The sequence below is a fragment of the Mustela nigripes genome, chromosome 9, assembly GCF_022355385.1.
Source record: "Mustela nigripes isolate SB6536 chromosome 9, MUSNIG.SB6536, whole genome shotgun sequence".
NCBI lineage: Eukaryota > Metazoa > Chordata > Mammalia > Carnivora > Mustelidae > Mustela > Mustela nigripes.
In genome coordinates, this window is record NC_081565.1 from 74,107,040 (window position 1) to 74,120,588 (window position 13,549).

General features: G+C 36.2%; 1 protein-coding gene across 4 annotated transcripts in view; it reads right to left on the bottom strand.

The window, feature by feature from the left end:
• The window catches only part of VPS13A (vacuolar protein sorting 13 homolog A), a 223,361-nt gene that overhangs the window by 48,644 nt on the left and 161,168 nt on the right, over positions 1-13,549 (bottom strand). For all 4 annotated transcript variants that reach the window (XM_059411819.1, XM_059411818.1, XM_059411820.1 and 1 more), the window contains exons 47-53: positions 10,754-11,036; positions 8,377-8,772; positions 7,799-7,903; positions 7,530-7,676; positions 3,398-3,526; positions 2,871-3,004; positions 491-620 (exon numbers count right to left, since the gene is read on the bottom strand). In XM_059411819.1, the coding sequence (XP_059267802.1) occupies positions 491-620; positions 2,871-3,004; positions 3,398-3,526; positions 7,530-7,676; positions 7,799-7,903; positions 8,377-8,772; positions 10,754-11,036 (1,324 nt within the window). The remainder of the gene's footprint in view (positions 1-490; positions 621-2,870; positions 3,005-3,397; positions 3,527-7,529; positions 7,677-7,798; positions 7,904-8,376; positions 8,773-10,753; positions 11,037-13,549) is intronic.

The following is a 13,549-nucleotide window of genomic DNA, read 5'->3' on the forward strand; positions in this document are numbered from 1 at the left end:
TAGTATCTTGTGATTTTTGATGCAATTATAAATGGGATCGATTCCTTGATTCCTCTTTCTGCTGCTTAGAGAATATTAGTTTAGCAAAATAAGTCAGAGAATGACAAATACCATGTGATTTCACTCATGTGGAATTTAAGAAACAAAACAAATGAAAATAAGGGGGAAAGAAAAGAGACAAACATGAAACAGACTCTTAACTGTGGAGAACAAACGGATTTGCTGGCGAGGGATGGGGAGGCGGGTGATGAGGATGACGGAGGGCAGTGGGAGTGATGAACACTGGCTATTACACGGAAGGGATGAATCACTCAATTCTACTCCTAAAACTCCAAAACAAACAAACAAACAAACAAAAAACCTTGGCAATTGTTTAAAAGTACAGACATAAAACAGGCCTTATAACTAGCAAAGCCGGAAGAGAATACTTTGGGGAAAAAAAAAAAAAAAAGGAAGCTCAGAACACAGTAATACTCAAGCCAATACGCACATCCTTTTGTGTTACTTCACCATGGCTTTTTCCACATCTCCACTTCAGCTTTCTAGAGCCCACTGGATCAGCCCAAGTATAAAATACTGCTTTTCCGGGAGGGAGGGAATCTTCTATTTCACTGAGGGAACTATCATAAATAGTAAAAATATGCATTAAATTAAGTGCAAACATGAATATATGAAAAACCTAAAATAACACTTGATTCTGAGTCCACTCATTGAGATTTGTGATGGTTCTGCTTAAGACTAGATTGAAATTTTTTTCCTTATACAATGAAAAAGAGATTTTCTAAAGAAATGAGAATATTTCAAGGGAATGTTTGTCCCACTTAGAAAATGAAGAGTTTCATTTTGAAACTTTTTTTTTTTTACAGATTTATTTGTTTGAGAGAGAGAGCACACACAGTGGGAGCGGCAGGCAGAGGGCGAAGCAGGCTCTCTGCTGAGTTAGGAGCCCAATACTGGGCTTGGTTTCAGGACCCCGGGATCTTGACCTGAGTAGGCGCTTCACCAACAGAGCCACCCAGGCATCCCCATTTTTGAAACTGCGTTGTGAGCTTTTGTTTTAATAAAAATGAATTGTGGGAGAAAATTATTCCAACTTTTATCTGTACTAAATCTGACAGAATTTAACTGGGAACTCTCTAAGTATGGTCTTATTCTAGCAAAAACGAGATAGCTAAGTTACTTTTTAAAAAATCTTAAGACATGGTATATAAATCTAACAAATTCAATCAACTCAAAAAATAATTCCCAGAAAAACAAAAAATTGGAGAAGATACAAACCAAGGAAATAACAGAATATAACTTTTCTGAGTTGAAGCAGTAGTTGATTATGGGCTAAGTGATATAAGTCAGACAGAAAATGTATGTATTTATATCCCTCTTATGTATTTATAAGAGGGATCTAAAAAGCCAAAAACAAACAAAGAAAACAATGAAAAAATCCTAACACATAGAAATAAAAAAAAAAATAAGAGTGGTGTTTGTTAGAGGTGGGGGGATAGGGTATGAAGTGGGTGAAGGGGTCAAAGGGTACAAACTTCCAGTTATAAAATAAACAAATCAGGGGCGCCTGGGTGGCTCAGTGGGTTAAGCCGCTGCCTTCGGCTCAGGTCATGATCTCAGGGTCCTGGGATCGAGTCCCGCATCGGGCTCTCTGCTCAGCGGGGAGCCTGCTTCCCTCTCTCTCTCTCTGCCTGCCTCTCCATCTACTTGTGATTTCTCTCTGTCAAATAAATAAATAAAATCTTTAAAAAATAATAATAAAAAAATAAATTATTAATAAAATAAACAAATCATGGGGATATAATGTATAGTATGGTGGCTATAGTTAATAATACTGTTTTGTATATCTGAAAATTAAGAATAGTAAATTTTCATTCTCATCACAAGAAAATAAAATGTTCTGGGGTGTCTGGGTGCCCCAGTCGTTGGGCGTCTGCCTTGGGCTCAGGTCATGATCCCAGGGTCCTGGGATCAAGCCCACATCAAGCTCCCTGCTTAGCTGGAGGCCTCCTTTTCCCTCTCCTACCCCCCCTGCTTGTGTTCCCTCTCTCTCTGTCTCCCTCTGTCAAATAAATAAATAAAAATCTTTAAAAAAAAATTTGTAACTATGTGTGGTGATGGATGTTAACTAGAGTTAACTGTGGTGATCAGTGTGCACTATATATAAATATCCTATCATCATGTTGAAACTAATATAAGGTTTTGTCAATTACATCACAATGTTTAAAAAGTAAACTACAAATATTAATGTCAGTTTTACCCCTACATACTTCAGTATACCTTTTTTTAAAAAATAAGGACATTGTTTTATATGGCTTTAATGTCATTATCAGTGTTACACACACACACACACACACACACACACACACACCTATACTTTTTTAAAAGGTTTTATTGAGAGAGAGAGAGAGAGCTCACTCGCATATGCACATGGGCGATCACAGGCAGGGTGGGGGGATTGAGTGGGGTGAGTAGGAGCAGAGGGAGAGGGATACTCCCCGCTGAGTACAGACCCAGACATGGGGCTGGATCCCAGGATCCTAAGATCATGACTTGAGTCAAAGGCAGATACTTAACCGACTGAACCACCCAGGCACCCCACCAGTGTCATATTCTTAAGAAATCATCATGAAGAGGCACCTAGGTGGGTCATCAGGTTAAGCATCTGCCTTTGGCTCAGGTCATGATCCCAGGGTCTTGGAATGGAGCCCCACAGGGAGTCTGCTCCTCCCTCTGCCCCCTCCTCCTCTCTCCCTCAAATAAATAAATAAATAACAATCTTAAAAAAAGAAATCATCATAGAGTCAATGTCCCATCACCTAGACTCCACTAAAATCAGGGGGATATCATATTTGTGATAATCTTCTTACCTTTGATTGTACTGAACAATGTCACTCTTAGTGTGATTTATTAATAGGAAGGGAGCTGCTCCATCATGATAATCTGAAAATGTAATAACCGTAGAATGCTCAGCTAAATTAACTTCTGCTATAATACCTCCAAGCTATGAAAAAAAAAGAAAAAAAATTATTCTCTTACATGATAATTTTCCAAAGAATATTATTTAATAACATTTAATAAGACTATTCATAACTTGGTACATTTTTTAATGATTAAGAAAGCAAGTCAGGATTTTCTACTGCATATCTGGGAAACCATGAATCTCAATTACTCTATACAGATGGGTCAAATTCCAGATGTTCCAATATTCTAGGCACTCTAACATTCTGTTGAACAATTAAATTGTTTTACGTCTCTGTTCCTTTTTAGTAATCTTTCCTTTACTAAAAGAAATGTTTGTTCCTTTTTGGTAAAAGGGAAAACAATCAAAGTTACAGACAAAATCACAAGTATATAATATCTTCTCTAAACATACACACACATAAAAATCACCCACCTCATTATCCAGACGCAATAAAATACAATTTGCTTGCTTGTTAAAATGTATCTTTTTGGGAGGGCCTTGATTTCTTTCAACTTGAATAAGAAGTGCATTAGAAGCATCCTCTGGCCAAAAAGGGATACACTAAAACACAAATTACATACACTTATTTATAAAAAAGATTTTTTTTTCGTCATCAAAATTTTATCATTTTAGTAAACCCATCAGGATAGACTTAAAATAAACGTCTTTTAACATTGCTCTAGTTAGTGGGTTGCTTGGCTAAACAGCTGTGAGCTGCCAACTTAGAGCTGTGTCACCACCTGTGGGCACCATGAGCTCAGGCAGTGCTGGGTGGGAAGTTGAGGAACCGTGGTAAGAGGAGTGGCGGAGTGCTGGCGAAGAGATGTCAGTGTGGTCCAGAGATCTAGAGGAGGGCTGACAAATCAGCATAGAAAAGCTGAGCTGAGAAACAAGTGATCAGTTTAAAACAAGGATACATACAGTTCATAATAATCATAATCAGGTTGTGGGTATCACTTGGTAATTATAAGAGCCGAAGTACACGCAAATGTTGAATCAGGTCATGCACAAAACCAGAGTCCTTGAAGTCTAATAAAGGTAAAAAAGTGAGAGAAGTATCTAAAGTTCCGAGTAGGAAACAGGCTCCAAATCTTAAGGAACAACACGGACATCAGTGATCTGGAATCCAAACTAGTAAAAGGAGAGACGGTCGACCCATTGAGAGAGAGAAGTCCAGACAACAGGAGTGAAAACAAAGAGAAGAGCTAAGAGAAGAAGAAAGGAGAAGCAGTGTGGCCTGTGAACTATTCTGCATACCCTGTCTTACTGTGATAGGTCCCAACCAGACCAATGACTTCACGGACTTCAGTGAAACTGTTCATGTGTGATACCCATCCCCATGACATGGCCTGCAGCAATGGAGGAGGAACCTGATGTTAAAGTCAAGCGCCTTAGCTTGTTGAAGCCTGCCTTATTCAACCTCAAGAGGTAACTAATGGAACTAGACATGAGACACAGTTAAGGCTCTAAGAGGCTTAGAATGCCCCCACTCAGGGCTTCTTGCAACTGAGCAGGAACTTACGTGGGAAGGTCAACAGAGCAGCAATACTAACTGAAGCACCAGACTTCCCATGAGGACCTGAGAAGACTAAAAATGATATGATTTCTTGATATTCCCAAGCCTGCCACTCCCTGGCAGCCTTGGTTTAAAAATGTATGCTAGGTTCCATAATTTACACTGTATCATTTCAAAGAATTACGTGCTCAAAATCTTGCCACTAGAGAAAGTGCTAATGTACATGTCTTTAGTAGTGGGAAAACATGAGATCTAAGCAAGTCTAACCTATCAACACAGGCAATAATCATGATGACACATCTCAAGGTTGACCACTATAAGCCAAAACTGAAATGTAATCATTTTAAACTAGCACAAGAAAATTTATCTTAAGACAAAAGTGAAAACAAAAAGAAACAGAGAAAGTAAAATAAAAAATAAGTTGTTATGCAGTTGTAATTGCTCCTAATGTAAACATGAACTGTTCAAAGACAGAGGCTGTAAGTCAGGTTTTTGATAAGCTAAGGCCCAAGAATGTTATCTGCTACAGACACAGAATTAAGACACAGAGCTGCTCTAGGTAAGGGAGAAGACACGCCAAGAAAATACCTAAGCAAAACAAAGCTGGAGTTGGTAATCTTAGCAACTGGACACAGAGAGTTCTACATCTACAACCTTTGCAATGGCTCCCAAGTTCTGCATGACACACTGCATCTCTTGTCATGCCTTGTTCTCTACTACTTTCCCCTCTCCAGTAATACTGGCCTCTTTTGCTATCCCACAAATATGCCGAAGGTTCTTCCACTTCAGGGCATCTACCCTGGCTGATTCTTCTGGCTCTAAGTCTCTTTCCCCAGAGAGCCACAAGGCTGAGGATTGCAGCTCCCAGCTAAAAACTTATCAGATTACATCATAGGCAATTTCAAAGGCCTTATTCGGCAGGCCTCACAGGGCTAAGCTGCCGCATTCACTCAGTGTACAGCAGTCTCAAGGACCCAGCCCTCGCTTACAGCGATGCATTTTATACATATCTGAATTCCTACCTGAGATGCCTTCATTCAGACACCTATCATGGCCCACTGCAGAGACCTCTTAGAGGAACCTCCCTGCAAGACCTCTTTAAAAGAAGATAGGGAGAACCTTGAAGATGCTTTTTCTCTCCTCTGTCTTCAGTACTTTTCTACTCCTAGCTCTTCCCCCCTTGTCACCGTTCATTCCTTAGGCCCATAAACTGGAAGAGTCTCTTATTCAAGGCTCCCTTGACAGTGACACAACCCCCAAGTTTGTGCTCAACCACCTGAACCCTGATCAATGCTCTTCCACAGGGAAAGAGGAATGGAGCAGGGAGAGTTGGCACTTTCTCCAGTTTAGCCTCTTGATTATACTATGGCAGTAAGGGACTAAAGGCTTGACTGTTACTTTCATTTTGAGTTGTTGCCCTAATCAGCTCCTCCAACTCATGGCAACTCAGATGAGCTCCTGTCAACTGCTACTTCCCCACATTTCCTATCAGTTGGCTCAAATAGGACCTCAGTGAATTCTATCCTTGACCACCTCATATAAAATTATAGCCTACCTTGTGCTTGCTAGAATTTTCAACACTTCCTGTCTTATTTGATTTCCCTGATTAGACTTTTCACCTTTAAACATACTATATATTTTGCTAATTGATTATATTGTTTCCACAACCACTCCCCCACAATGAAACATAAACTACACAAGCACAGGGACTTGTGGTTCTCTTAGCAGATGTATCACAAGGCACCTAAGGAATATACACAAATATTCACTAATGAATGACCAGGCAGACTTCAAAAAAGGTGGAGCTTCTGAAATTAAGAAATACAATTATTCAAATAACTCAACTAAAGGCTTAAATAGCAATTTAGACAGAGTAAAAGTGAAAATTTATTAAAGATATACATGTAGAATTAATCCAGAATGCAGCAAAGAGAGTTATATAGATAGAAAATAGCAAAAAAAAAAAAAAAAAAAAAAAAGTTGAGACATGGAAGATAGAATATGGAGGCCTAGAATATGTCTGATTAAAGACCAAGAAGAAGCAAATGGAAGGACGAAGCAAAGACAATATTTAAAGAGATAATAATTGCAAATTATATAGCAATTATGAAATAGATTGATCCACAAATCTCAGAGTATAGCATCTCAAGCAGGATATGTAGAAAGAATCCACATGTGGACAAACAGTAGTATAACTACGGAATGTCAAAGACAAAAATCATGAAGGCAATTAGGAAGAAAAATGACCTCTAAAGGAATGATGGGATCACACGAGAATTTTCAACTGAAGTAGAAACCAGAAAACAGTGGAGTAAAATCTACACATGTTGAGAAAAAATAGAAGAGAAAGCAAGAGAAATTATGATAAAAGAAAGATGACAAAACTTTTACAGATAAACACAAACTGATGGCATTTGCCTCCAAAATGAGCTCTGAAGGAAAAATCTAAAGAATGTCAAGAATAATAATCCCACCAGGATGGTTTAAAAGCAAGAAGGAACACTGAACAAAAACAGCAAGCACTTCTCTTATATTTATACATAAAATTTCCTCAAAAATGAAATATTCCATCAACCTCAGGCAGTTCTTTAGAAAATTCTCATCCAGAGGTCAAATAGCTAAAGATGGTGTAGAATCAAAATTTCATTCCTAAGTTACTACCATCTTTTTAAAATAACTGGCTTAACTTATTCCACAAAGGCATTCCTAGTAACTTTGCAGAAAGAGTAAATAATTTTCTACTCTTTACTGACTTTATACCTTATCCAGTCTTCTACTTCTGTATTTATACTGCTTGGTTAAATATCTGTTAGCTGTTAAGTATCTACTTCCCTCATATGTTAAATAGCTGTTAAATATCTACTTCCCTCATCAAGCAATGCACTCCTAAATGAAAAGGTTTGGTTTTTAACAATTAAATCTAGATCCCGGTACAAATAAAATGAGGAGAGGGGGGTGCAATTCAAAACTTTCATCGTGTTTCAGGTGTCTAACTTCAAGGAAAAATGAAAATCTAAAGAGGTACATTTTTAAAATACATCTACCCACCTGCTCCAAATCAAGAGAGAGCCATTTATCATTTCCCTGTTCAGCCACTGATATATGATATTTGCTTTTGTTTTCAATCATATAAAAAGGAGTAAATGTCACAATTCTGGTAATGTTAAAACTGCTGAGGTCTATAGTGACACCAACCTAAAGGGAAAAAATTAGCATTTCAAAAACTGTTCCATTATTACAACATCCTTATAAAAATTAAATTGTCAGTACACAGAGTTTAAAATAGAAGTTTCTCCATGAGCAGAGAATGAACTCACTTGATAGTCCATTTTCAGGCCTTTACATTTAACAGCTCCATGACTACCAACAGTATCAATTGAAAACTGATCTGACAATTCACTATCAGTTACCATAAGCTGAACCTAGGAAAAAATATTCCAAATACATTACAATTTAGATACCATTAAAAATTCCTACCTCAACTGATAAGTTTTTTGCTTTTTCATGTAAATATTATATTAATGCACTAAACATTTTCCTATACTAAATTCTAATCTTTTTTTTAAAATATTTTATATACTTATTTGTCTCAGAGAGAGAGAAAGCGAGAGGCAGAGCTCAAGCAGGGGAAACAGCAGGCAGAGGGAGAAGCAGGCTCCTCACTCAGCAAAGAGCCCGACACGGAACCCAATCCCTGGACCCTGGGATTATGACCTGAGCCGAAAGCAGACGCCCAACCAACTGAGCCACTCAGGTGTCCCTAAATTCTAATCTTTTTAACCTCAAATATTTAAATGGTATTTCTACCTGTTCTATATTCTTCAAAACTCTAAAAATCTAAAAGGAGTGAAAAGAAGCTAAAGGAGAATGAAAGTTTTTTTAAAAACTTACATACCTTATTATTATTAAAAAAGTGCTTTGGTTGAAAAGAAAACAGAACTGGCTTCTTATAATTAGGTGGATGCTTTCGGTGAATTCCATCTGCCTTATACTGTAACATCCGACTGGTTTTATTGACCATCCAGTAAGGACTATGAAATGCCACAACTGTCTGGCCGGTATTGTAAGTCACATGGATAGCAATATCTAAATCAGTCTTTTCTATTTCCGTAACACAGGTAAAATTGATGAAACTAATATCTTGTTGGTTAGGTTTTATATAATATTCACTTTTCCAATCATGATTAAGATAGTCAAGTAATTTTAAATGTAGTTTGGCTTTTTCCAACTGCACAGTACAAATATGGGCTGAATGTCCTTCATTTAGAGTATAAACTTTATGTTCAATCCCCTGTAATAAAAAAAATACAGGAAAATTTTAAACATGTTAGAACAATAGGCCCCAAAATTCTATTTAATGATTCCAAAGGTCATACACATGCTTTTGAAACACCTCTGTCAAAACAAGTCGGAAGACTTGTATTTGAGTTCTAACTCTGCCAACTGTATAAACTTCTACAAATTGAGATTTGAATTATTGCATTTATAAAATGGTATAAATGATCTACTTCAAAGGACTACTGTGAGGATAAAATTAAATAATACAAAGTAAAACTATGTTGAAAATAATCAACATTATAAAACACTGTCATTAGTAAAACATTTAAAAAAAATGTTATCCATTAGTGATTTAAGTTTTGAAAACTACAAAATGAAAAAAATGACAGTAACCCAAAATAAGCAATCCCTACTAATTTCCATTCTTGCTTTTAACAATGCCTCATCACCACTTCCAATCACTGTCTATACTGTTATCTTCTGTATGTCTCACAACTATACACTTATTAGTTCATGTCACTGTGACCTCTCTAAGAGTCTCCTAACTGCTCTTGTCCCTTATAATCTTCTCTCCCTACCACAACTGAATTGTATTCCTAAAAATTTATCATATCCTTTGGAAACTAGCAAACAAAATGTGACCTCTAAAAGGATCAAATTATAAGTTCGAAACGAATGGGACACAGACAGTACATCACCAGTTTTTCCATCATCTCTAACTTGATTCCTTCTTGTTGTTAGAACACAGGAATCTCTTAAGATTTTAAATTACTTAAAGCAAAAATTATATAAATTATTGATGCCTGACATGCTAATTAATATTTCACAAAATAAGAATAGTAGTGGTTCTGGTGATGTGAAAGAGGAAATAATTGCCAACCATGTGTCTGGGAGCCACTATGCAAAGTCCTTCACATGTATTTTCTAATTTTATTTCCCCCATATCCCAACCATGCAGCTTTTATTACTATTCCTATTTTATAGATTATGACAAATGACTTAAAAAGATAATACAACTTGCTTAAAGACATAAAGCTAATAAAATGAGAGAGCTAGGATTCAATCTCAAATCTATCTGATAGATTGTTAATCACTTTGGTACCTGCCAGCCATATGGAAAATTGATAACCTTAAACCATAGATATGTTAACTCCCTCTCAATTTATCAGACAAAACCTGGCATGGGAATAATATAACGTAGGGTGTTTTTTTGTTTTTTATCCCTAGCTAAGTCTATTATTTGAATATTAGGACTAATTCACATACTTGTTGCAGAAGTTAGTGTCCATCTTTTAAGTATATAACAAACAAGGTGTAATTTGCACAGAAAAGATTTTAAAGATATATACACACAGATACTGAGGGCTTGGTTCCAGACCACAATAAACCAAATATTGCAATAAAGCAAGTCAAATAAATTTCTTGGTTTTCCAGTGCACATAAGTCATGTTTACACTACACTGTAGTCCAGTAAGTATGCAATATGTTTCATCCTTTATACAGATCACTTGTATTGAGTTATATGCAGTAAGTATGCATTTTATGTCTAGAAATCAATGTATACACCTCAATACTTTATTGCTAATAATGTTAACCATCATCTGAGCTTTTACCAAGTCATAATCACTGATCATAAATCATAGCCATTAAGAATGAAATGTTTGAAATATTGTGAGAATTACCAAAATATGGTACAAAAACATGAAGTGAGGAAATACTGTTGGAAAAATGATCCTGGCAGACTTGCTTGACACAGGGTTACCACAGATCTTAAATGTGTAAAACACAGAGTCAGTGGAAAAAATATATTTTTAAAAACCCCTTTTTTTATAATGATGGAAACTTTTTTTCCATGTGAAAATTATCTAGACCACCCATTCACCAGTACTATCATTTTTATGAGAACATTAAAACACTGTTTTATTGTTCATAATTTTAAATAACTAAAGCTACAAAATCAAAGACAGGACAGCATTAAAAAAATTCTACAATACCTCTATATAATAAGCAATTTTATAAGGAAGAAGATTTCGGAGCAGGATAGGTGGCCACAAATGCATTATGTATGGTAAGTCCCAGCCATCTTCTGAATACACTGACAGAGAAGCCAAATCATCTTTTTCTGGGACAACATGAATGATAAACGGTTTCTTAGCAGTGTTTTTAGATCTACATTTCTTCTTTAGAAAAGTGCCATCATTTTTTATAATTTCTTCAAAGTCAATTCTTTCACACCCTTGATAGTCCTCATCTTCTGGCTTCAGAGAAAGGGGTGATCTGTATAAAGGATGAAACAATATGCTTTAAAATCCTTTAAAAGAAAACATAAATTAGGTGATTACTACTTTGGAGCAATGAAATTACATCACTCCCCGCACTTATAATAAAATTTTTATAGTTTCATATTCTTTTTGGAAATAGCAAAAAAAAGACCAGTAAATAGACATTGTCATCCCTTAACTTTCTGTAAACTAATCAAGTTTTTTGGCTCTTAAGAGAATATTTTTCTTACAAGCTTACTAACTTCAAAATTTATAATAACTGGTCTCCTATAGAAAATATGTAATTTTATAGATCATATATGCAAAGCAAACATACAAATACCTTTTAGTTTGCACATTTAATTTAAAAATGTTGGCTTTCCTGAATATGTGGTCCTCATAGGAAATACATGTCATGACTGAATTCATAAACTAAAAACACATTTCCATTAAAAAAACCATCACCAGCATTTCAATGTTAATCAAACAAAAGCCTTTAATAGATATTTAATTGCTGAAACACTGGGTACAGTTGCAGAGGTGGTTGCAAGAAGATAGTGATAAAATCATGTATGATTAATTCTTATATTTAAATATCACACTCTGCTTACATTTCAATTATATTTTAGGTTTAATCATTTTTCAAACCTAACTTGTTCAAATATAAACACTTAAATATATTTATACTTGTAAAACCATTCATCTATGATTGTGACACTATCCCTTACAAATCAACAACTGTCCATACTACCTCCAGACCAGATTTTGTCCTAAGCTCTGTCCTAAAATCTTAAATATCCATTACACACTACTATAATGATGCCTGACAGTGATTTAAATTCGCTAGATTGAACTCTAAACAGTCCATACCCATTTCTCTGTGTGTCCCTTTTAAGGAACTTCCAACTACTAGCACTCTGGACTATGAAAAAATATTCGACTTTTCCATCTCCCTTGACATATACATAAATCTAATCATCTGTCAAGTCAGTTATCCGATTTAACCTATTTTGTTTTTTACATTTTCTCTGAAATTTTCATTCTCTTTTCCATTCTTCTAATACTTAAGAACTTAATTTTCCTCAGGAAACAAACTGAGGGATGGCTGGAGGGGAGGGGAGTCGAAGGGACGGGGTGGCTGGGTGACGGACATTGGGGAGGGTACATGCTATGCTGAGTGCTATAAAGTGTGTAAGACTGATGAATCACACACCTGGATGCCTGAAACAAATAATACATTATAGGTTAATAAAAATAAAATAAAACAGAACCACAAAAAAATCTTAATTTTCTCCAAATTAAACTAATGTCAATAAACTCATCCAGATTATCAAAACCTTATTGGACCCATTATTCACGAACGAGAAGGTAAAACTGGAAATGAACAAATGAGTAAGTTCTTCTTTACTCTGTATTACAGAGACCCCAATCAGGTGGGGGATGTGATGTTAAAAGAGAAATAGCGCATCGTGACAGGTACAAAATAACGTATGTACACAGCAGACTGAAGGAAAGAGAGTGTGGTGAAGTCTTTCCAGACAGCTTCAGAGCTTTGTGCAGAGGCGACAATTTTGCCAAAAAGCCTTATTCTGAAGAGGACACCTGAATTAGAAAAATATGCTAGGTTAAGGGAAAGTTTAAGAAATGGATAGGAAGAAAACACAAGAGGTTCTCAATGAGAAGAGCTTTAAGAACGAAAGATCATGAAACAGGAGGACACCAAACGTTCTGAGAGAATAAAGAAAAAAAAAGATAATGTATAAGATAAAGGTAAAATTGACATCAAAGGGGCAAGAAACTGAGGGAGCAATACTTCAATGTGAACTTAAACTACGTATCAAATGTTCTGTTACAAGATGCATACTGTACTCTGATCATCCTGCAACTATTCTTTTTTTTTTTTTTTTTTAATTTTATTCACTCATTCGACAGAGAGAAATCACAAGTGGGTAGAGAGGCAGGCCGAGAGAGAGGGGGAAGCAGGCTCCCCGCTGAGCAGAGAGCACCAATGTGGGGCTCGATCCCAGGACCCCGAGACCACGTCCCAAGCTGAAGGGCCCAACCCACTGAGCCACTCATGCGCCCTATCCTGCAACTATTCTTTACACATACAAACCCTGTGCTTTCAGACCTCCTTACCTTCGGTCATGCAATTCCTTCCACTTAAGATTGCCTTTCTTTGCTAATCTGCATATTATTATGTTTGACCTTTAATTCATGGATCTTACCCAGGAGTCAATCAGTAACACTTGCTTTGTTTTTTGTGATTTTCTGTGAACACCCTCTCCCTACAACCCCACAGTTTTCTTCCTTCTGTATTTACATAATGCATCAATCTCTCAAAGTCACAGCCATGCCCAGTTCATCTTGGCATCCCATAGTAGAGCCTTATACACAGCAGAACACCTGACAAATATCTGTTAAATGAATTAAATTCAAAGATTAATCTATTTAAATTCTCCAGGGAAAGATAGTCATTATGTAAGCATACTTAGATCAAAGAACTGGATTAGAAACACATTTAATGTG